Genomic DNA, 25,728 nt, shown 5'->3' with positions numbered 1-25,728 from the left:
GTCCACTTCAGGCAATCTTGACGCAATGGCTGGCTGCCGATAATAGGGGGAGTGGGGAATGTACGTGTAGCGGGTCTCGTCAAAATGCCCGCTCTCCTGCGTCGGTACTGTGCTTTCGCGACAGGGCGACATCGCGCGTTCTTCAAACTGCCCTGGATTTCCAGCTGGGGTCGACAGTCTGAGAACAATTCCGCGAAGTCAGATGTCGGAAAATCTAGCGGTTGGTGCAGCAAAGTATGGGCCCTAGCCGTTGGTCGACTTAAACAGTACTCAGTAGTTGGTCTATCTAGTTATGGCGTGTGTGTCTTGTTTCAACCTTGACATAGTTCTCTCTAGCTCTCCCCTGCGGAGTCAAGTGGCCACTGCCCGGGACAGTGTTCCGAACTTGGTACTCTTGGCCAGGCTAATCCGCATTTCGCTTGGCAGGCGGACTGCTCATACGAGCACAGCCATTGTATACTAATGATACAAAGTCGTTGTTTGAAGGCAGTGAAGTGTGACTACATCGATACCAGTGTACAAGAATTACGCGGAACATAATAAAGACTCATCCTCGCGCCAGACGTGATCTACTTCTGGCCTGTTGACCGTGCGAGCAGTGGACTTTAAACGATTCGTGCCAGCTTTACCCCTAGCCTTTCATCGACTCTAGTCCTGGGGAGTGCTCGCCACTAAATAAGTCAAGTTAGTGATAAATTACTAAAATTAGTGATATGCTGCAGCTTGCGCTAACAGATGCAACTGTCCGAAACCATGTCTTGTTTACTATGATCTGTAAAGAGGCAGTATAGACGTCATCACAGGTTCGATCCCGATTGCCCGCGCTCGCTCGTAACGAGGTGATGTCAACCCACTACGGTTGCACCTAACCGGCTGGTTTGTTTTGGGATTTTCAGTGTTGTATTTCAGGGCGCAGCACCCAACAGTCCAAAGTACAAGTATCAAGAGGGACGAGCGAGAACGGGCATCCGGGAATGTGTTTATTTTCACCATCATGGATACGCGACGTAACGTACTGCAGCCACAGGTGAGTGCATGCACAGTGACATTCACCAGCCCTGCGATTATCAGTATGCGTGAACGTCGCTAAAGCAATGACGGCATCTCAGGCAGTTGGTTGAAATTGGTTCCACATGTACATACATGTATGTGTATGTATGAAGTCATCGCACCCCGAATTAAGCAATGTCCGCCGTATGCTTAGATTCTCTCAAAACACGCATTGCTTCATTCAGGAGGAGGCAAGGGCGGCTCCAAGTGCCCCCTCTCGCCCAGCGCCTGGCAGATGGCGCTAGTGCTGGTGAAGAGTAAACAAGCGTGCGTTGACAACTCCCTGGGTGCCTTGCCTCGCCTGACTACTACTACTACTAGTGCTACAAGTATCAGGAAAAAAACTAACGACGTGTTTGTTAGTTGTACAAGACTTGACAGCATGCCAGCCAGTCGAATGCAGTATTAATGCACCGGTATCAGCACTGCATCGTGCGCTGAACAGATTCTTGGCAGGCCAACACGTCACTAGTCTAGTATTCGAACCCGCCGGCGAAGATCCTGGCTCCGCCCGAGTTCGGACCGCCCAGGCCGCCCCACAGCAACAGGAGGACAATCGGAACACTGGACAGAGTTGGGACGGCCGCGATATCGATTTATCCCTACCCAGGGCGGCATGGCAACGATAGTCTCAGAGACTCGGAGAAACACACACACACACGCGCGCACGCACACGCACACACACACACGCACGCACGTACATACACACACGCGCGCACACACACACACGCACACACACGTACACGCACGCACACACACGCACACACACACACACACACACACACACACACACACATTACAGGTACACATGTACATGTACCTGTATCGATAGTTCGTCTCTAGGCTCCAGCGGATTATGCCGGCATAATTCTTGGCATATTTGGTGGTTGAAAACTTAGAGCATAATTTGGCACCTTTTCGGAGGTCGGAGCATAACTACATGATTGTACTACAGTTCTAGTATGTAGGCTACACAATTGTGTCCAATGCACCTGATCAGTGCTGCAGTGGTCTGCATGGTAAAACGAGTTTTCAGTGAAAAGCAGGGTAGAAATCATGGCAATGCATTGTTGTATGCTCGAACTCTTCTTCTTCAAAGTTCTGTCGATGCCTCACGCTGATACTGATACTGTACATGTAGTAGAAGCTGCGAGTGAATCAGCCATGGGGCGGACTAGATATCGACGGGTAGTCATGGTACGAAGCTAGTCATGACCTTTGGATTTTAGCAGCCATGGCTTTGCAGGCTATAATCTTATCGACAACTCCCATTGCAAGTTTCGATACGGTCATACCGGTGTACGCACTAGATCTAGTGGGTATTACTCTAGCCTAGGAGGCATAGTTGATGTTCGGTCATGATGGAAGGAGAGGTGGAGCTGTGGGAGAGATGGGCTGATTCTTCGCGTTGCGAGGTTGACATGTTGGACGAGTATGATGCCGGACTAAAAAGACAGTTGAACATGATACTTTCAAAGGTAACTCATTTCGTAATGATACTGATGAAAAAATCTTTTAGAGAAAAAGTAAACTATTGATATAAATGAATAGAATAAGTAATAATTATGGCCACTTGCAAAAATGAAAAACGCACAATATCCTGAACTTTGAGGCTCCATAAGTACAACTAATTGAACAAAGTGAATACATGTACATGCAAGTACCCCACATGCCAAAGCATAATAATAATAATAATGAGGATTTTGCAAGCATAGTGCGAGCATCGATGAAAGCATAATTGCGGCGTGATTTTGCGAGCCTAATCCGCCCGAGCTTAATCTAAATTGGAATGAAACAAGCTTGTCGGGAGTAACTACTTGCTGTCGTCGAGTGTTGCTTGGGGACTGTTCGTGCTGGTGTTTGAAAGCGTCACGTGGCTGTGGTTGAATGTTGCTCACAGGTGGCATTCGCTTCCGGCAGCATGCCGCCAAGCAGCCTCCTTTGCAATGTTCAACAGTATTCTACGCAGCCTCTTTTGCAGTACATAATGGCATAGCATGCAGCAACCGCATTTCTTTACTCTGTTTCACGCACTTACGGTTTTCTTCATTCAGCTCTATTTTCATGCACTTACGGTTTTCTTCATTCGGCTCTATTTCACGCACTTACGGTTTTCTTTATTCAGCTCTATTTCACGCACTTACATGTACCCTGTAAAAAGACTAAGGCTATGATCGTTTGGTCGGATCCGGATCCAGATCCAAATCTCAGATCCGTCGGATTCTTCAGAATCAACCGATCATTTTTCCTCGGACATTGGTTGTTGCCATGTTGACGAAGTAAAAAATGACGCTGACAGGTCACCCAAAAGGGTGAAAGTCGTACTGATCGCGCACGTCGTACGAAAAGTCAACAAAAGTCGACTAGTCACACGACAATGAGTACAAAAATGATTTTTACCCGCCATATACGCACAAAGGTCACATTTGGATCCGATGGATCCAGTCAACCCTGCTCCCGTGATCCCGGGGCAGGGTTGCTTGGATCCAAATCCGAAGGATCTGGATCCGGATTCGACCAATCGATCACTGCAGATCCAGTGGATCCGACCAAACGATCACGGCCTTTAATACAGTGTGTGGGGATTGCAATAGTAAAGTAATAAAATTACTACTCTGTGACTACTACTTGTATACTTTGTGTGGTCTCGTCTGGTCGAATAACATGAGCCTACTACATTGTACTGCTACAATAATGATGAACCGAAGATGGCATCAACGAATTAAGCGGGATTCACAGAAGCTTTTCTGCGATGCGACACGCGATGCGACGCGATCTGCGATGGATGCGTGCGATGCGAACTCGCGAAATACCATTCACAGAAGAAGTCAACGATGCGACAAAGTTTTGCTGATTTGGGTACGTCACCATGATATTCACGCGGTTTGACACAACTTGTAAAAATTTATAGGCAACTCTTGCACCTTTGTACAACTTTGCTGTAGAAAAGGTCAAAATCGTACACCAAATCGCTTGTCGCATCGCATCGCATCGCAAAAGTTGAGCCAAGCTCAACTTCTGCGATGGCCCAGTTGCGGCAGTTGCGTGGGGTGCGACATGGCTGCGATTTGGGGTTTTCTCGGTTTCGCGTCTGTCGCATCGCGTGTCGCATCGCAAAAAAGCCTCTGTGAATCCCGCTTAAGGCCTTGGCGGATAATGCTTGAAAAGGTGGCAGATTCTGCTTTTTTTGCACCGAAATTGGCAGAACCATACAAACCTTATGACGGGCAATTCCTCGAATTCTGCTCCATTTCTTTATCCACATACCAAACATGCATGAAACTTACGAGAAAAAGTACCGAATTCTGCCAATTTTTCTGCCGGCATTATCCGCCAAGGCCTACAACGAATGCCTGATGTTCCAATTTTGGAGCTGGCACTGATCCCTGTGCTGTGGATTGCCTGCAACGGTTGCACCTAGCCACCATAGACCCCGAAGGAGGAGGGGCAGGGGGGGGGGGCAGAGATGCAAAACCACCAGTGGTACTGTCCCAGCCGAAGTACCCGATGGCATGCATACAATTGCCCCCGCTGCCCGGGGCAGTCACTTTCAGAGGCCTGCCACCACCACCGACTTCAGAGGCGGACAGCGGCAGCTGAGCTCTCAGTGATATGGGGCATACATGTACTTCAAGTATTTCGCCCTGCAATCCCTCCCCCTCCTCGGCTCTAGTCTAGGCTACAGCCTGTTGTTCCTGTGGAGGGCTCGCGTTGCGAAGTGAAGTTGAGAGTGAGACTCAACGCCATGGTCGGCAAAGCTGCCGCTGCCTCTCCCCCACTCCTGCCGTTCCATAATATTATTATGGTTGTCTCATTGCTGCCTTGCTGTTTTGTGCCATCAGATGGTGTTCGGTTACCAGTACCAGTATGTGCAAAAGTACCTAACCCCCAAGAGTGTGCAACTGCCTGCACCTCTACGTCTATGCTGTGCTGCGACGGCTGAACTTCACATCACGTGACATGGTTCAAAAGGTTATTATGTACTCTTGGCATGTGTAAAAAATAATAGAAAAAAAACTTGAAAAAAAAGTCTCATGCCTAGCGCCTCATGGGGTCAATTTCCACTGACTAAGGGTGCGTTCTTAAATTCTCTAGCTTCTAGGAGAAGAAGAAAAGAGAAGTCGAAGAAACTGGGATTCTTCAAGAACGGGTCTCGAAGAATTCGGAGATATTTTGAAGATGTCAAGCAAAATAAAGCGCCAAAGGGGCCGCGATCTTGAGTGCCACGAATATAGTATGCGCTGTGCGTATGCGGAAAGGGAAATGCGTACACTCATGATGAACACGTGGCTTTTAGCCTAGTTCGCATGCGCTGATCCCAAACCGCGGGAATCTCCAAGTTTCAACCACCTCTGAAGCTTGGAGAGCTTTGGAGAGCCTCCTAAAATTCGGAGAGGATATAAGAACAGCTCTCGAACTTTTCGGAGAGTCTCCAACTTTTCCGAGAGGATTTAAGAACGCACCCTATGGCTGAAGGCAAGCACGATGACTGCCTTCGGGCCTCCCATAAGGCCATATCTCACACCGCTATCCCTAACCTTGCTCATTTTGTATTGTATTATATTTATATTATCTTACTTGGGCATTCCCAAGTCTTCTTACGCTAAAGTTACAGGGTGCCCTACATGAACGAATGCGTCAAGTTCCTGTCGAAATGAATTGGGGCACATCACGTTACCAACAACTGTACACTAACATCATAGTAACATGTACCGGTACAGGAATTGCAGAAGCACAACTGACGTAAGGCTAACTTAGAAGTCTAACCCAGGCCAAGACACAAGGAAATACGTTCAAATAACCCATTCCGTCCCAGGAGAATCATTTGATGTAGCGGAAACCAGTCACCCAGTCACCAAACAGACACATCCTGGGTCATCCTAATAAAGATATTATATCCATTCTCCAGTTGCTGCAGCATAAACCAGACAGCCACACACACACACACACACACATAGGACGCACTCCACCAAGCAGACACAGGACATTGAAAGATTCCAAGGGTGAGAAACGTTGCTCTCACAACGATCACAGACATCACTTTATCGACTGGAAAGTACTGTATTACACACATACATACAGTGGAGGGCTTTCATGCAGTCGGGACAACAGAAAGAAAAAAACAAGAGCCATTATGGCAAACTAAAAACAAATCTCAGAAAAGACAGACGATACAAGGAAGTAAAATATTTCAATTATAAGGTGGACCTAGCAGGTAGTAGTAGTAAGCGGTGCAAAGCGGTAAATCATTCGAAAGCACGCAGAGTACAGCATACCGACATCGGGCAAGCATGCAGCAGCGCAAAGCAAGCGAGTACAGAGCGACAGAGACCGTAGACCGGATACGCAGCGAAAACGAATTCAGAGCTAAAATGCCAGCGGGGTAGAAACAGAGTGGGCGAGCCAGCCAGGCTAGAGGCAGGATACACCCACACACACAAGAGGCAGTTCAGAAAGTAATTAAGATATTTATTGGGAGGATATGCCCGTGCGTGCATGCGCAACAGAACTTACGTGCAAACGGAGACCAGGATTAGAGTTACACCCTTGTTGCTTTTTACGGAGCGGCTGGCGCTGAGAATCAGACAGGACTTATGATCGGTCCTGTAGCTGGATGAGGGCGGCAATGGTAAGGTCCAGATCGTACTTATACTCCTCCAGGGTGGACTGGTTCAGCTGACGATTACCAAAGCCCATCTCGAAGAGCCGCTCCATGGGTGTCTCGGCCTGGCGCGGCATCCACTGCTTCGCCTGCGGCATCCAGTTGGACGCCTGCGGGAGGGTGCGTGGAGCGCCGTCGTTCATTACCAATTGGCTAGGGACAGAGCAAACACACACACATTGCTTCAGTGATCTGAGTGCACGGCCAGAGTACCCAACACAACCATTGCTCTGAAAATGGTAGAGAGAGAGAGAGAGAGAGAGAGAGAGAGAGAGAGAGACAGGGAGAGGGAGAGAGATAGAGATTGCATCTGCATCACAAAAAAGACACAACAAATGCCCCTTCCTAGCTTCCTAAACGGCATAAGCAGCGCGAAGACTGTGGTTAATGCAGCAATGAACTCACACACACACACGCGCGAATGCATGTACACGCACGCACACGAGCGCATGTACACACACAAACACATACACAAACACACATGCACATAAACACACACTCGAAATCTTACCTCGACGTCGATGAAGAATCTGGCTGCGCAGCTGCGGCAAAAGGATGCATGATGGCATCAACCTTCGCCTCTCGCTGGTTGCCATCGCGGCTCGAATTGTGGACGATCTCAGCATGGTCAGGGGAGATTGCACGGGCTGCTGCTGCGTCACTAGCACAAGCCTGTGTGGGAGCAGCTGTCGAATTGCCATCTGCATCAAACGTCATCAGGTCGAGCTGAGCAGGAGGAGTTGCGACGGTGGCGGCACTCAAGATTGCGCTCTCGCTGAGAGACAGGTCGGCCGAATCCAGGTTGAAGCAGTCGGGAAGCGGTACCATGATGTAGCCGTCGTCGGTGGAACCCTCGCCGCTGGTCGAACAGGCGTCGGCGGCAGGTGCGGACGGAGTGTAGTCGGGAATTTCACTGGGCTGGACAATGTCGTACTTGTCGCCGAGGGTGTCCTCGTCATTGGTAGAAGCGGTAGGGGTAGCGGTAGCGCTGGCCTCCGATGAAGCGGACGATTCAGCCTCAGTGGTGGTGGCGGTGGTGGTGGCAGAAGATGGTATGAGGGTCTTCCACAGGTCGCCGGAGCGTCGTGGCTCGTCAGCACTGGGCACGATCACGGTCAGCGGGCAGAAGAAGATGTAGCCGAACGGCGTTCCGTTGCGCGTCAGGCACCAGCGCGTGTTGTGCTCGCCGGGCTCGACGGGCGCCATTATCTCCACCTCGAGCGCGCACTGCTCGCCGGGCTTCGTCGGCGGCACGACCACGCTGGGTAGGTGCGGTGAGTCAATGCACAGGAGCACGACGCGCGAGTCCCACGCTTCCGTGCCGTTATTCGCCACCAGCCACTGGTGGCGGATGACCTCGGCGGGACGCACCGTGGCCGCCAGGTCGTCTCGCGACAGCAGCATCGACGCGTACTTGTGGTTGGCCGGTGCTGGACGCGATGAAGACGGCGGCGGCGGTACTGCTGCTTCTGTCCGCTCCGCAACGGGCCGTGCTGGGACTGGCACGTCGAGCGCCGGCGTTGCGGGCACCTCGGTCTTCTCGATGGCCGTTATCTTGCACCAGATTTGCTGTCCGAAGGGCACGCCGTCGCACATCAGCACCCACAGGCTGTCGTACTCGCCCATGTCGGCGGGGACCAGCAGCTCGGCCTCGAGGGTGACGCAGGCGCCCGGCCGAGTGGCCGGCACCGGGATGCTTTTCTTGGCGGCGCGCAGTGTGCCGCGCACGTTCTGCAGGTACACGCTGCCGCTGCACCAGCTCACCGTGCCGCTGTTCGACAGCACCCAGCGCTTGCGCAGCACGTCGCCCGTCTCCACGATGGCGTCGTCCGGCAGATTGGCGTCCGTGACGAACTTCGAGTTGTAGCCGGCCAGCTCGCAGGCGGTGATGCGGCAGTGCAGAGGGTTGCCCACCCGTACACCGTTAGCGCGCAGCACCCAGATACTCTCGTGCTTACCGGCCATTGGCACCAGCAGCTGCACGCCCACCCAGCAGGACTCGCCGCCAAACACGCTGGGCATGGGCACCTGCGACTCAACCGGCGCCAGAGAGCCGCCGATGCAGTGCAGCGACAGGCCCACCGCCGAGTAGCCAAAGTCGGGCACCAGCCAGCGGTACGTAATGGTCGTGCCCGGACGCACCAGCGTGCTCGAAGGCATCACCTTGCCGTCGATCAGCAGTTCCGTCTTGTAGTTGCACGGCGGCTTGGGAGCATCACACGGCCTTCTGGCCCTGGGAGAAACGTTTGCCGGTCGACGCTTGACAGATGACTTATCCTTCTTGACTTTGACTTTTTTCGGAGTCGTTGGCTGCTGCTGGTAAACGAGGCAGCGTAGCAGTGGCTGCATCTTGGCGTTCTCGAGGAAGCCGCAGTGCGGTGCTGGCTTGTCCAGCTTCAGGAAGACGTGATCGTCGCGGTGCACGTTGCCCTTTGCCTCGCACACCTCGCACAGGTCATAGTCATCGCAGTTGCCACACTTGTAGCGCGTACCCACGACGGGCTGCTCACAGCCATCGCAGTACACGTTCTGATGGTGATACTTGGGCCGGCTGGACGCCTCGGCGGGCGCAGTCTTCATTGTGTTGGCCGAGACGCTTGCAACGACAGCTCCGTCCAAGCCTTGCAGAACGCCGCTGACAATGGAATCCTTGACAGCACTAACCATCTCTTGCTCCTCTGCCCTTTTCTCCGACATATACTTGATGAACCACTTGGGCGCATCAGGTCCGTCAATTTCGGCGGATTGGCTGCTCTCGACTTGCTCGTCCTGTAGCTCTTCAGTAAGTGCAAGCCTCGACATTGCCACCTCTCCCCGATACAAATTCAAAACGGCTTCCCTTCCGTCTGCACGCCGAGTAGCAATCCTCACCGCCTCGGTCCATTCCTCTTCGCTATCCACGCGCACAAGATCTCCATCCTCATCTTTGTAATGGACACCTTGGAAGCGTGAGTTGGTCGCCTTCGCGAACTCCCTGCGGACAGCTTCCCAGGTCGGAGAACGGCCGCCGAGGCAGGAAAACTCAGCGCGTTTGTTGAGATAGTTCTCACAGTCGAATACACAGACGGTGAACATGGTTGACGGTCCACGGCACCTTCCCTGAGCTGCACTCGTCAACTCGCACACCGTTCTATTCGGTTCAGAATGTAACTGTTGGTCAGAAGCACATGCCCTTCCTCTCCTCTAGCTCTCCTGTCGATTTCTGTTCTGAAAATTCCTTGCTCCTTGTTCAAGAACAAGGACTTGCGCTTACATGTACTTCATGATGCTGGCGTCATCCTGTACGCATTACGCATGCGTGAGAGGAGGTGAGGTCATGATTACTCATCTGGAAGGCATGTGATTGGTTGGATTTACAGCACCATGCCACCATCGATCATGACTCAGCTGAGTCAGCTGATCAGATCAGATCAGACTCGAGTCACGTCAGACGCCTCCTCACTCGAGTCCTCAGCTCCGGCCGTGGCGCATGCAAGGGGCCAAGGCAAGGGATACTACCGGATAGCATTGTGCACTGCGATTACGTGGGTTGCAGACTAGTTGGCTGTTTCAGTTTGTTCCATCAATCCGGTTGACGGTTCTTCTTTGCGATGTACATAATGTACGGGAGGCGCTAGGCCAGCATGCATGGCATGGTGGTGAGACTGGCTGACAGGCATTACCGTTTCATGGCATGTTGTAGTGCTGGTTCTCGTGATTTGCCCCCTATTATCATGGCAAGTCGGCCTCAGTGAACTGTTCAGGACATGAATCACAGTGCATTTTCGGATTTTAGCTGTCAGCGAGAAGTAGCCAACTGCCAATAGGATTCCGTGATACCGAGGAACTGTCAGCCTAGGCTATGCAGTATAATGTGTGTAGTCCAGGCATCGACACGATGCCTGGACTGATCGGCCCATATTCCAGAGACGACTTCAAAAAGGCTGGAAAGTGGAATTATTTTTCAAGAAAGAAAGTCACGTGAGCAACATTAGTTACTAGTAGTAGTTGGCTGCAGCGCCAACTACTACTAATCAGGGAGTCGTAAAATATATATATATATATAGGTATTTTACGACTCCCTGCTACTAATAGTACTATCGGTACTGCTCATTGATAATAACAAGAGTAGTTTATCTACTCTTGTTATTATCAATGAGCAGTACCGATAGTACTATTAGATTATCTACTCTTGATAATAATCAGTACTCGTAGTCTAATCACGATTGGCCTGTAACATAATTAGAGAGGTTCTGCTACACGGAACTACGTACCAAATTCCGTGTCAACTGCAGTGCAGTTTGACACGGATTTTTCCTACGTTGCACCGGTTCTGCTGTACGTAGCATGCACGAAGCATGCACGAACACCCCGCCACATGTACTCTGTACGCTCACTTTTCACACGGAGTCCAGTCCGTGTGAAGCGAGCTTCACACGGAAAACGGTATGAAAAAATCCGTATCAAACTAAATCCCGTACCGCGGCGAAATTTCCATACGTACTTTGGCACGTTATACCGTGTGGCAGAACCTCACTATTATAACGACGTTACGTCTGCAATAATTCTTACAGTGTATATTATCCATGTGCAGTGATTGTACTTTGTAGGAAGTGAAGTCTCAAACACTAACCAGTGCCCCTGTGCACAGACTCAGTGGTTCAAGCGTGCTGCAGCGCTGCAGGATAGTCAGCAGCGTCACCACTGAATATTGTTCATGATCCAGGCTAGTCACACAGTAGAACCGTGTATTGCAAGGCGCATTTTTTTTAAATTCATGAAGTGGAATTTCTGTGATGAGACGAAAGCAATTCCTGCAGCTGGAGGCCTCTAGAACAGCCTTTACTCTTTAGCTGTACGGCCAACAAGCATGATGGCGTGAGTGTCATTCGTAAGACTCAACAAATACAATAGACATAACGTATAGCAGAGGAAATCCGATCCGAATATGATAACGAAGACATAACAAGGCGACAGAGATTTAATGTATAGCCATTTTTACTTCTTGCATAAGCGCAACGGGGACAGCATTCTGTAATTTAGTACGGACGCGCCACCTGGAGCCGGGTAATTTGTGACATGATGGAGAATGTGGTGATGATGATGAGGGCAGTTACAACACGGAGAAAGACGCGGGTGCTCGCAGCCAGTGCACATCACTATAAACGAACATTGGTAGCGCACTCACGCGGACACACACACACACACACTACTACCACTACTACTACTACTGTCGTGGACATGGAAATCCAGTCGAATGACCGAAGCCGGCGCCCTCGGTGCGTACAGAACGCTGCATGCAGTGCATGCGTTGATCCGATGCGGCCAGCGCACGCTGCAGCGAATGAAGGTATGTATCGCACGCGTACTCAAGGCTGCGTGGGCAGCGCCCTGGGCCGCTAGAGGTGCGACCGGATTTCCAGGTCCAGGACAGTACTATACTGCTACTATGTACAACTGGCACAAATGGCCACGTCGCTCCCAGAAGCGGGAGACAACAGCGAGAAAGCAAAAGAACACACACACACAGGTGAGTGTGTTATGCCGCGGACGGGTCACTACTCTGCGGCTCCGTTCTCCGCGGGCAGCGGCTCTGCCGTGAGCTGCTTCGACTCTGTGAGCGCCCGCGACTCGTGACTGAACACACTGAAATGTATACCCTGCAGTACAGAAACAACGCACGGCACGCCATCCACACAACACGCCATCCACACACAGCACGCCATCCACACACAGCACGCCATCCACACACAGCACGCCATCCACACAGCACGCCATCCACACATAGCACGCCATCCACACAGCACGCCATCCACACAGCACGCCATCCACACACAGCACGCCATCCACACACAGCACGCCATCCACACAGCACGCCATCCACACAGCACACGTCAGCACAGTTGGTCTTGCACAGTACGCAGAGACCACGGCCACCGGGAAACAGCACGACTGATCAGAGCCGTAAAGGCGCTGTAGAAGAATTTGCACACTATACCGGCCCCCGCACACGCACGTGTGATGTCCGTCTCGAAAAATTGAGCGCATGCGTGTGTCTCATGTATTTGATGCGCTCAGTCCGGTGTTCATTATGGACCGTGAATCGTCTCTTTGTAGTTGCCCATGAGGTACGATAATGCTCTATTACAGGAATATATTAAAGGAAAACTTGACGAATCTGCCACTCTTGAAAAATGTCATGCAAAAGCGCTCATCAGGTGTAGTAGCGCTAGCTGCCTGATATCCAGGCTATCAGATGCATAATGTACTGAGTGGGTGTGAGTAAAATGTATGCCTGGGTGTGAGGGTGGAGACCATAACAAATATCGGGCAATCCATCTACCAGATACAATAAAACTACCCTTATCCGCACAGTTTGGGATTGGGCAGGTTGGAAAAGGGCACTACTGTCTGTATTAAAAACGGTGAATACCCCCCCCCCCCCCACACACACAGACCTCACCCACCTCCTAAAAAGACCTTGTGCATGCCAGGGACTAGTGCCTGCCCCCCTCCCTCTCTTGCAGCCATCGCCTGATTCTTACCTGTCCGGCTGCGGCCCGCACAAACGCCTGATTTGCCGTCGATGTAGTCAGCTGCATGCTTTCACCGGTGCCGAAAATCACCTGAAAAACGAGAGAAGAGAAACATGGACACTGAGTGCAGCCATTGACATGCGGACAAGCCTGCAACCAACGAAATGCATATATCAAAAAAGTATTCTTTCTAGACCAAAGAGTGGTATATATTTTGATAAATAAAGATTTGAAACTCGGATGTTGAGCCATAAATAAATGTGGAAGAGAAATCGTTTTCGTTGCGCTTGCCTTCCCCTCTTTGGTCTTTTCCATAACCTTGAACCTTCCAAGTTGGAAGGCTGTCGGTAAGCGCTACGGAGATGTGTTGAAGCTAGGTGTCAGGACGTCGAATGTTTCAGTACTCTGTCAGTTTTGTGCCTAGTTATTGCACTTTCTGACTGTATATAGTATCATGTTACAGTGATGGAGAGTTACTCTTAACTCGTATCCATATGTCCTTTTCTCTTCCACATAAACAAAGATAGAAATATTTACTGTACTTCTCCAGACGCTTCGTTGTTCTGAACAACATCGTCAGTGGATACAGAATGGAGGGCTTTGGGGTGGTGGCACTGGTTAATGGGGAGTGATGGTTGTGAGATGAGGTGAGAAGGTGAAGGTGGGAAATACACGACTCTAAGTTAATGGTGAAGGTTAGGTGCGGGTCGATACAGGTGGGAAATGCATATAGACATGCACACATGTACAGTGCTGCACAATGAAATCCACTCGTGAGAGTCAGGTCTGCGCTGTCCACCTTTTCGCAGCCCAGTGTTTGCGGGTCTAGGGTTGCGCAATGCCCGGCGTGTACTGGAGAAACTCGACTGGATTTCATTGGGCAGGACTGTATGTGTATATACATGTACTCACGTCCTCGATAGGAGTTAATTAAATCGCCTTTGATGAATTCCTTGAAACAAAAAAAATCATAAATTGACCAGGCACCTGCACTTCCACACACGCAAGCGCACACACCATTGGACCATTGGACGCCGATCGCCGGAGGCGATGATAGCAATGCTACAGCAGAAGCCATAGCAACTTGTGCTGGGATTGCACCATTCAACAGCTTGCAAGGCTGAAGAATTGGCCGCCACCATTCAGCCTGGTGTACACCACACAGCTATGAAGTGGCTTTTTCTGGCCAGTGAATCCCTACTTTTTGGTCTTTTTCATATTTTTTCCGCACACACATAACACCACATTTTTGGTCTTTTTCATATTTTTTCCGCACACACATCACACCACATACTCCGGCATGCACTGGCTGTTGGTAACCACCCAGGAGAATGAAAGAAAAGTCAGGAAGAGTGAGAAAGTGAAGAAAGACGTGTGTGACCATAATCGTCGGGAATCGAACCCGCAACCTATCGATTAGAAATCGCTGCAAATACCACTGCACCATATGGGACACACGCACACACACACACGCACACACACGCTAGCACATACACACACACGCGCGCGCGCGCGCACACACACACAAACACACGCATCGCACACACACACACACACACCACACACCACACCACACACACACACACACACACACACACACCGCACACACACACACATGCACGCAAGCCTCTTGCCCCCTAGAGCTGCGCTACTACTCACCTTTGCCCGTTCTCGAATCTTGGTCGTCTCTTTCAGATCCATGATGCGCTGTGAGGGACAATCAGGAACCACCTTGACTTCTTCCATCAGCTCTCTGGCAACAAATGAAGGCCACAGGAACAACAGAGAAGGAAAAGTATCAAACCTTGATACTAGATGTACAGGCATGTGTGTGTGTGTGTGTGTGTGTGTGTGTGTGTGTGTGTGTGTGTGTGTGCGTGCGTGCACACACGCAAGTGGTCAAAAGCGCAAATCCGCACAATATGCACAGTGCACAGACAGATTGCATGCACGGCCTGCAGTTGTAAGTTAGTGTAGATTGAATCAGCAAAGCCAGATTCAACTTGTCACACTCTGCACTGAGACTGAACAAGGACACACACACACACACCCTACCTGGCGCGCTCTTTCTCCACCGGGCCAGCGACCGTGTTGACAATGTCATTGAATTCCGACCGAGCCGTCTCGCAACACAGCAAATCCTTGTCTGCAAGAAAGGCACATACAATTCATGCACACCAACGTACACGCCCACACACACACACACACACACACACACACACAATCGCCCACACACTATTGTACCACGTGCCACGTGTACACCCGTCGCAAGAGAAGCACGCAAATCTGCAAATGCACTGGACGTGCACCCAGAGATTTCTCTTCTAGCAACGATAGCGGACAAGATTTGAATGAGACAGATCAAAACTAGCACCAGACAACTGCCTAATCAACACAACCGGCGAAGCCATGTGAATCGACCACCAATGCACACCTGGTCTACACAACACGAAGCACATCGGAATAGGACAGCCGAGACAGTTACCCGTGCACACCATACACTTGCTGAGGTACTGTATGTATGTATGTATGTATGTATAACTCATAATCACAAGGTGATCGTAGAGGCATTAATCAGCGAGAGAATTGTGAATGATGTCTCTGAATCCAACTCTATCGTGTGCTGCATGAGAGAGAGCATGCAAGGGAAGACTCGTCCAACTTTTAATGTTAGAAATCCATGATGTCGCGGGCCTTCCTCTCGGTCGAGATCCAGGAGTTGATCCTTGCAGGAAAGGCTTGGAGAAAACGTCGTGTCTCGTAACATGGCCAAACCACATCAACTTAAATTTCTTGACTTCGTTCGCTAGCCGCATCCTTGCTCCGATGATGTCATTGATTTCTTCCAGGAAAGATTGGTTGGTACGCCGGTCGTGGTATGTTACTCCTAAGAGTCGGCGGAAGCATTTCATCTCGAAGGATGAAATTCTTCTCATTGATGAGGCAGATAATGTCCAAGATTGGCATCCGTATAAAACAGTCGCTAGCACAATAGACCTAACAAACGAAATTTAGTAGGCAAAGAAAGTGATGGCGATTTCCAAATGAATTGAAGCTCGATGATCTTTTGCTTCCCTAGTGCTAAGCGTCTTCTTATCTCCACATCGGACTTGCCATCCGACGTGATTACGGCACCTAAGTATTTAAAGTAGGTACTGTAGGTCAACAAATATTCGGCGCATAATTATTTTCGGCCATTTTCGGCCTGGTCATATCTGGCCGAAAATTTGTTGCGGCCGAAATTTTGTTTTGCAAGGGTTCAGTGTGACAGTGTATACAGGCGGCAGCAGTACAGGCTGAAAATTTGATATGGCCGAAATGGGTTTTAGCCCTGGGAGGCCGAAATTTGAATGGGCCGAAAATTTGTCAACTTACAGTAACCAGTATAGACAGCACCCTGCTTAGAAGCAGAAACTAGATGCACTGGTACTGAAGTTAAGCAAACTGGTACTACGCTCACCGGCTAGGAACTCTTCCAGTTCGGGCAGCGCGGGGTGGAGACGCTCCCTTGCCGCCTGCTCATTTAGCACACCACTCTACAAGGAGGAACACAGGAGAATGCACACGAGAGACACGCACACCAATGGTTGTCGCAAGAGTGGGTCAACAATCGAAGGGCGACACACAGCACTGCTCAATGAAATCCATCCTTAACTAATGAAAGTGAAGAAACGTTACACGTATGCTTTTCCTTCTCTCCTCTGTACTAGAGACATAGAAGACAGGTGTCTGATGGCAGGGTCGTTAAACTGTGTACCCTCTAAGGGGGTGTCCATAAATATCGAACTTTTTTCACAAAACGAAATAATTTCGTTATGGGGTGGGATGGGGGTTAACCAATTTCGTTTCAGAAAACATTGAAACGTGTACACGGCCATGACTTTTCATGTATTACGTCAACATTTTTTATGTTCTGAGGGGGAGGGCGGGGTTGGGTCCAAACTAAAATAATTCGTTTGGTGAAAAAAGTTGATATTCACGGACTATTAAAGTGGGAAATTATTATTCGTTTAAAAAAACTTTTCAACTCGTCACACTTTCAACTCTTCCAGTCTACTTGCAACATACCTTGAACTTGTAGTTGGCATACCCGTGCGTCAACTGGGAGCACAGAACTAACATGGTGGAAACGTCCAGGTTGACACGCTTGTCCTCGCATCTGACAATTGACACGCATGCCAACATGTACACACACACACGCACATATATACACACGTGGGCATGTGCAGACACACACACATGGACGCACATACGCGCGCACGCACGCACACACACACACTCGGGCGCGCACGCACGCACGCACACACACACACACATTTTAGCCAGTTTGGGGGTCGCCGTTGCGGATTTTCAATATCTAAGACGCCATTTCATAGGATAGAGCTCAACACAAAACACAACGCACAGCTTTTGGAGAGCACATCGACAACTTCCTCTTTCCAAATCCAAACAAAAGACCAGCTCGCGGGAGGACTGGAATGTCCCAGATGCACAGGGCACGTCTTACCTTGCCGTCTCCTGTTGTAAGGTGGTGGACAGCTGCTGCATCATCTCCGCCACTTCGGCCTCCAGCTCAGCCGGGGACAGATCAACACAAGCGTAAGAACCGGCGCCGGCCGAGGAGTCGCACGCGCCGTTCGTGCGGTCGTCTGCATCCGCCGACGCTGATGGCGGCGAATCTCGTCTTGGGCACACACGTCCACACACGGTCACGCCTAGTTTTTGAAGTTCGTCTACGGGGGGGGGGGGGGGGGGGGGAGGGGAGAAGAGAGGGAAGACGGAACAGTGAGCACAACTTGTAGGGCTGAAACAATTATACCGATAACTTCAACAGCTTGCAAGAAGGAAATACAGACATCTACCCTATTTATCAATGTTAATTAGACAATCGTAGTATAGACCACACTGTCCTTTTTGGAAGAAAAAAAAAGGAGAAGGACAAAATGTTACGAGTCATGACTAGCTGTCCACCAACGCAATCAGATCATACACAGTCAGCGAGTGTCCTTCTTCTTCTTTTTTAACCATAATTAAATTGGCTCACCATCCGAGTTCAACTGTCCTTGTTGGGGTGAGTTACTGGTGCTTTTAAAGTGTGAAGTAAAGTAAAGTTTGCACGTCCGCGTTACCACCGGCTATACAATTGCGTTGAGAAACTCAACCAGCTTAGGAAGTTTCGCCTGTGCCAGGCCACCACCATGCCTGTGATACCAGGGTGGCAGATGCAGCGCCTAACGGCGAGGGTGAGGTGGTAAGTCTCATAACCAATGCCCGACAAGGGGGCTAACCTCGTTAGCTGCATCCATGTTACCCTCACTCCGAGTAGTGAGTACCCAGTTGACCGTTGGTGTTTTTAAAGTGTAGCTGCTTAAACTCCGGAAACTACAGTTACGTAAACGTAACGATATTCTCAGTGAAGAGACAGTTTCCGAGTTAGAGAAGTGAAGATTTAATCAAGAAACACCTACCTTTTACTGGCTTTGTTACGCCTTTGGCAAACAGAATAACGACCCGTGGCGCTGAATAATCTTTCGGATTCTGCTGTGCAGCAGAGAGCATATCCTGTGCACAGCATACAGTGCAGAGGAAACAATGAGGACAGAACGCCAAGAACGCGGCAGGAACGCAGAAGTCGCAATTCAGATGTGTGTGTGTGTGTGTGTGTGTGCATGTGTGTGTGTGCATGCGTGTGTGTGTGTGTGTGTGTGCATGCGTGTGTGCACAGTTTGTGCCTATCCGTGTGTGAGTTATTACAAATTGCAGAGTCCGACGTCCCACAGCGTTTGTGTGCACAAGTACGGTACACATGTACTGTTGACCATGTACATACACATGGAGATGAGCACAACAGTAGGAGCTTGGGGCCACTCCAACATGCACCTATGCACATACACAGTGCTCAAAAGTGAAAACGACCTCCGTGGATGAATCAGAGCGGCTCAGCGCCCCGGAAATAGCCCAGTGATGAGGGATGCTTCCACTGGCCAGACCTATGCATCAGTAATAGTGTGAGAGGTACACGCAGGGATGTCAATCACGGGCACAAGGCTTACCTGGGCTTGTACTAGTACGCTCTTGTGGTTCCGATGTCCACGACTGCCACCTGCCGAGCCAAATACACGCACACACACACACACCATTGGACCATTGGACGCCCATCGCCAGAGGCGATGATAGCGATGCTACAGCAGAAGCCATAGCAACTTGTGCTGGGATTGCACCATTCAACAGCTTGCAAGGCTGAAGAATTGACCACCACTATTCAGCCTGGTCTACACCACACAGCTTTGAAGTGGCTTTTTTCTGGCCAGTGAATCCCTACTTTTTGGTCTTTTTATTTTTTTTCCCGCACACACATCACACCACATACTCCGGCATGCACTGGCTGTTGGTAACCACCCAGGAGAATGAAAGAAAAGTCAGGAAGAGTCTGAGAAAGAGAAGAAAGACGTGTGTGACCATAATCGTCGGGAATCGAACCCGCAACCTATCGATTGGAAATCGCTGCACATACCACTGGCGTGACTGCACCATATGGGACACACACATGGGACACACACACACACACACACACACACACACACACACACACACACACACACACGTACGTACATACGCACACGCAACGATAGTACGTCTTCTCCCGATTTCCTTGCCACAAAGAGCAAAGTAACTCCAAGGCATTCGTCTTGCCAAGTTGAGGAAATCCACAAACAATCTTCCAGCGCCGTGTGGCCTCATAAAGTTACAAACAGCTCAACAGTAAAGCTGTTCCATGCAACCGCCGCAATAGAGATCAGTTATCTGAGAGTTCCAAGTATGATTCAACATCTATTTTGAGATTCAGAACTGTTGTGGCAGGTGTTGGACAAAAGCGGAAGACCTAGTGATAAGAAAGGTCTCCGAGCTACAGCCGGGGTTGGTTGAGTCCGACACATGGGTGCGTTCGATTACTGACACGAATCCATTCATGAATTGAATCTCGTCGTTCGATTTCATGTCATGAGCCTTGGAATCGGTTCAGAATCCTTTCACCCTATTCACATGGGGTGATGTGAATAGCCAGGGGCGATTCATGAACGGATTCAACATCAATTCGCGGGCATTATGGAATGCAATCACTGGGAATCCTCCGCCTTATCAAACAGCTGTCATATGCTTTGCAACATGTGGATCAGCGAGCACGGCACGCACATCTCGACCACTGCAACCTGGGTTCGACAACCACGCGTCCATAAAGACCGGCTTTCGGCGCACTGATATGACAGTGCACAGATGCATACAACCAGTTGCAACATAAACAGGCGCTTCGGACAAGACACGACCACTACCTCGTATGACATCGACCACACCACTCAGGTACCTTGTGAATTGAAAAATACGACTTTGGTTCTAAATTTGGAAGTCTTCAGGGAGGTCCTGGAAGGAGCACTTCAAGTTGCTGACCACACCACTCTAAGTACCCTCGTTTTGACGCCCCGGAGCATTAAGAGTCGTACATGAACAAGAACTCGAATGTCGTACCTTGACAGGTGCGATGCAGGGACAGCGGATTGCGGGCGACCACCTTGATCCAGGCGCGGCCGCCCTCCACAATGACGTCCGCCACAACCGAGTCGACGCAGTGATCTTCGTCGTCGCTCTCACTCGACGCATCCTCCTCTCCAGGACCGTCCTCTCTGAAGTCAAACATGCCGACGCCATTTTCCCCGTCGTCTTCCTCGTCCGAGTACTCCACGCCAAGGTCCTGTCGAAGGCGGTCGCGCAGCAGCTGCTCCATTTCGCTCGGCTGCAGCGGAACGGCAGCTGCGGCAGCGGTGGCAAACGCCTGCTCGCGGTCACCATGCGAAGTTGCCGTGGCAACGTTCGCGGTCGGTTCGGCATGGCTCGCCGCGGGAACGGGCACACGCTCACCGGAACGGAGGTCCTTCGACGCGCCGTCATCCTGCGGGGTACAATCATCGTCGTCACCACCCTCCTGCTCGCTTCCGTCACTGGAGTAGTCCTCCTCACCGTCGCTCAGCGGGATGTAGACCGGGTCCGAGAATTCCGCGACGTGCAGGAAGAACATTCGCTTGAGTACGGCCGTGCAACGGTTCGAGTAGCGAGCGGTCAAGAAGATTGCGTGCAGGTGGGCTAGATTGCTGCTTCGAGCGTGCGAGTTACGGATGGGTACCTTTGCTGACATCACCTGCATTCAAGCGTACGCACACATTCAAGCATACGCACACGCGCACACATACACACACATTCACACACACGCAAGTGCACGCGCCCGTACACACGCACACACACACACACACACACACACACACACACACACACACACACATCCTGAAGTTAGCGAATCTGCCAGGAACCAGAGAGGAGCGACTACCCTGAAACCTAGTGAGTGACAGCACCAAACTGCAAAATGACAACTGCACACAAACAACACGAGTACATGGCCCCAGCATCGGCAGAACTAGAGTGAAACCTGTCTAAGGCGACCGCTCAAGGGACCTGCAAAATGTGGTCTCTGTTACCAGGTGGTCTCCTTATCCAGGGTCATTTGACTGGAAAGAGCATTGCTTGATCCTGGTTTCAGTGGTCTTCTTGGACAGGTGGTCGCCTTGACAGGTTTTACTGTATGCACACAGCCATGCCTACAGACCATTTCTAGACCAGCCGCTCTTGGCCGGGTACAAAAGGCGACCAGGGCCCCGAGAGTGTCCCCTAGCGGTAGCTCCCAGAGGTCCGGGGTATAGGCTGGTCACTGTGTGGAGCGCACATGTACGTACCCCGGCCAGGAAGCTCCTTTCCGCCTTGACACGTCGGACGAGTCGAGCCAGGCCCGGTGGCGCAGCTCCTTCTAGCTGAGCGTAGCGATCGCTCTCGTCCTGCGGAGCAACGCCGCTGCCGCTGCTGCTGCTTGCAGCCTTGGCCTTCTTGCTGTGCTTTACCTGCGGATTCCTCTTGAGCCACTTCTCCGTGGCTTCCAGCACGTCAACACTCAGCGCCAGGTTGCTGGAGACGAGGTCGCGATAGGCGCTCTGCATTTCCGACTCCTCGACGGGCTCTGCCGGGTGGTGGGAGTTGACACGGGCACACAGACACATACATGAACACACAGACACATGCACAGACATGGCGCGCACACACACACACGCACGCGCGTGCACACACACACACACAGGAAAATCAGATACGGTAGCCAGAGATTAAAATCCGTGAGCTACACAACCAGCACACATGCACGAATTCAAACCAACGATTGCTACATCTCACCAGCCATCTTGGTACTGATGTCGACGAGTTTTGACTTGCAGGCTGCTAGTTTGACCGTCTAAGGCTGCGACCGGTTCTGCTCTGTAGGAAGCAGAATCATGCACGGAGTTCAACACGATCAGCGGAATCAAGCAACCACCAGTACAGTCAACTTTGCGTATAACGACACACGGCGGGGCATCGGAAAAGTGTCCTTATTCGCGAAGTCTCATTACATGTATACAGGTGGAATGGACTTTGCTCTGGGCATGGAAATTCTGTCCTTATTCGCAAAGTGTCGTTATAACCGAAGCCTCACTATAATACAGTTACCAGGTTACTACAGTAGCGGATCTGTGTTACAGTTTGATGGGACTTTGCTCTGGGCATGGGAATTGTCGTTATATCCGCACTCGTTATTAAGTTGACTGTATATGACATACAGTTGACCCATGATGTAACACCAATGTGCGTGAGAATCAGTTCTTTTACGGCCGAAGTTCTTATAATTATAATGATAGAAATGCACTCACGCTATGCAAAAATGAAACGCCATGTTGCCAGGCATACGACCCATACTGCTCTACACCATGTCATACATATAAACGAGCTGTCTTTGAGTAGCAACACCGTTGGCATGTAATGGGTACAACCAAGAGTACATAACCCCCCAAGAGTGTGCAAGTCCCGCATACCAGTACCCTGTTGTCCCGACAGAATTTCAAGTTGACGTCATTTTTATGATGCAATGCACCAGTGATTTGCGACATTTGTACGGGGTGTCAACACATCACACGTTTTCTCTGAACTACATGTAGTTTGTACAGGATCAAATATGGCTTCGTCCAACACGGGTTCAAGATGCCTCAGATGCGACGTGTACCGTGCGCATTGCATCATAACAATGACGTCCGGAATTCTGTCGGGACAGCACCCGTAGTGGTGTTGCACACTCTTGGGAGGGGGGTTATGTACTCTTGGTACAACGGCTCAATGATCTACTCGTCAGTACTGTCTTTACGATGTCTGAAGCCTACAGGATATAACTTGTTATTTTATCTCCACAAATTAAGACTGCTAGTCCGTGCTAAAACCAAATTCAGGTATGGTCATCGTTTATAGGATGCCCTTTCCGTGACTTTCGGTCTTTGACCACCCAGCATTAGACATGAGGCCACCTAGTCCAGCGCTGCAGCATTCTTGCGTTGGAGTGATTCACCGGAGCACCATGTGCATATGTGGCCATACCAATGAGTAATCGTGTGCTTGCGCCCTCGCCTGAAGCCCCTAGATCCGTTCTTGTCACCCTACATGCTCAGCTGCATGCCTTACGCTTTGCGGTGGGTCTGATCTACTCACCTCCCACCGCTTTAGGAGCTGAATCCGCACATTTGATCCATGAGGGAGGTGGTCTCCCTACGGATGCGGAAGCTCGGTCTAACCGAGTGTAAAGCGAACGGTGAATTTGTTTTCCGATCGAGGCCGTGACCTGCTTGGCCCAACGCAACCAAGATCACCGATAGCACAATCATGTAAGTATACCTACATGAACACTGCCCCGGGTGCACCTGGAACGGGCAGCCCAGTAGCCATACCGGCATAGCTTCACATTCCACGCACCTGGGTTGTCTCCTTATACGCTAGGACTCACTGGCCTTCATGAAACCTCGCCCAAAAACAGTCCAATAACGGTTTGTTCTCATCACCCTGATGACAGGCTGGGCACGAAAACTTGGTGGAACATAATCGATTTGATTCGCAGTGAAGAGACCGCTATTGGAGTGGTTGGTTGGTTGGATTTATTTAAAGTCGTACAACAAACAGGCATATCTGCCTCCTTATATGAAGACGACTTCTGGCAGTAAAACATTTTAAAGAAAAGAGAAAGGAAAAAAAAAGAAGAAGAAGAGAAGATCAAGAATGCATCCTGAGCATACAGCTAGCCGGAGACTGAGCACAGCTAGCCTCGGCATGCATCAGAGCATCAGGATTACTACAGGATTGTGCTTGCGTGAGGTTTCATAATGTGTAAGTGCCTGCGTTGGACGGTTTGCGGACAATACGAGAAGCTCACGGGCTTCTGCCAAAAAGGAAGGAGTGCCAGGGCTACCTTGAATACCACGTTTTGCGTTTTGCTCCAGGTCACGTGGCCTTGACGGTGTATTCCAAAAAATGCAATTAGTTTGTCCGTCCGGGTATGATTACTCCAAGCGCGTAGCACTGCCGTTGGAGGTCGTCTGGTTGGAGGGGGGCCCGGGGGTCTCCCCGTGAAAATTTTGAAATTTGGGTGCAAATCCTGCATTCTGGGCACTTTTGGCATTGTGTTAAAAAAAGGGATCCCTCCAAAGCCGGACCGGCCGGACAGGCTGCTCAGTACGCCCCTGTACTCGTACACAAATTCTTCAGGGAGCCAAAGTAAAATCCACCAAAGATGCACTTCCGATTGTTGACCGTACCACCCGAAAATACCTTCCGACGCCCCTGCATGATTGGCCAACCAAGTGCCAGGGACTCTGGGTTAATTGCTCGCCCATGACGTCATGCACGTTCAGCAAAGAAGAGTAAATTTATGACAACTTTATCCGAGGGTTTTTTGTATGAACGAGTCACTAGTACAGTACATGGTATATACACAGAAGCCTTGCTCTGGTAGTTAAACATGTTTTTCGATTTTGACAGCTCTCGCCTTGTAACATGCTGTCAAAATCGAAAAACATAGTACAGTACATGTACCCCAAAACACGTGGCACGTGGCCAAGTTGGCAATTGACTCAGTGACTCAGTAACTAAAAATATCAAGTGGCTACAGTGTGGTGATGGGCTTCATGAATCCATGGCCAGTACATGCAAAACAACGTCGCAAAGCAGCTTAAAAAGTCAAACTACAATGTAGTGGAATTGGAACCCAGTTTCATACAAAAAATAATCTGCGAAAACAACTTTGAGAAGACACAATATTTTTGGCGACCAGAAATGAGCTACGTACCTAGCTCAGTCCTATGCGGGATAGTTGCAAATTGTCTCTCCAGCCGTTCCTTCTGGCGTGGAAGTGGAAGCAATTTCCCAGCCGGGGAGCAGACCCGACACGAGACAGAGATACACACTCACAGAAGTTTTAGCTGCTAATGCATTTTCAGAACAATATTTGAAATTATTTTCATTACCCTGATCGATGACGTGTGTGAAAATTATGTATGACGTGTGATCCTTTTAGGGGTATGACGTAATTTCCCAAACGACTTTCCATGGAAACCA

At 50.2% G+C, this 25,728-nt stretch overlaps 2 protein-coding genes across 2 annotated transcripts; both read right to left on the bottom strand.

Moving 5' to 3' along the window:
• Positions 1-6,045: 6,045 nt before the first annotated feature.
• On the bottom strand, positions 6,046-9,943 carry LOC135819516 (uncharacterized). The gene is made up of 2 exons (XM_065332738.1): positions 7,224-9,943; positions 6,046-6,865 (listed from the first exon to the last, which is right to left on the bottom strand). Exons 1-2 carry the CDS (start codon positions 9,785-9,787, stop codon positions 6,643-6,645), a joined length of 2,787 nt encoding a protein of 928 aa, XP_065188810.1. The 5' UTR covers positions 9,788-9,943; the 3' UTR covers positions 6,046-6,642.
• A 1,499-nt stretch (positions 9,944-11,442) lies between these two features.
• LOC135819515 (UPF0415 protein C7orf25 homolog) lies at positions 11,443-25,609 on the bottom strand. Its single transcript, XM_065332737.1, has 13 exons — positions 25,460-25,609; positions 22,495-22,575; positions 22,008-22,285; positions 20,752-21,418; positions 19,281-19,330; positions 18,696-18,789; positions 17,735-17,960; positions 17,296-17,386; positions 16,688-16,763; positions 15,283-15,373; positions 14,887-14,980; positions 13,237-13,317; positions 11,443-12,351 (listed from the first exon to the last, which is right to left on the bottom strand). Exons 2-13 carry the CDS (start codon positions 22,499-22,501, stop codon positions 12,250-12,252), a joined length of 1,857 nt encoding a protein of 618 aa, XP_065188809.1. The 5' UTR covers positions 22,502-22,575; positions 25,460-25,609; the 3' UTR covers positions 11,443-12,249.
• Positions 25,610-25,728: the final 119 nt, after the last annotated feature.

This window comes from Sycon ciliatum, chromosome 6, assembly GCF_964019385.1.
Source record: "Sycon ciliatum chromosome 6, ocSycCili1.1, whole genome shotgun sequence".
Classification (NCBI taxonomy): domain Eukaryota; kingdom Metazoa; phylum Porifera; class Calcarea; order Leucosolenida; family Sycettidae; genus Sycon; species Sycon ciliatum.
The sequence above is the reverse complement of the archived record's forward strand: the minus strand, read 5'-3'. Positions and strand labels throughout refer to the sequence as shown.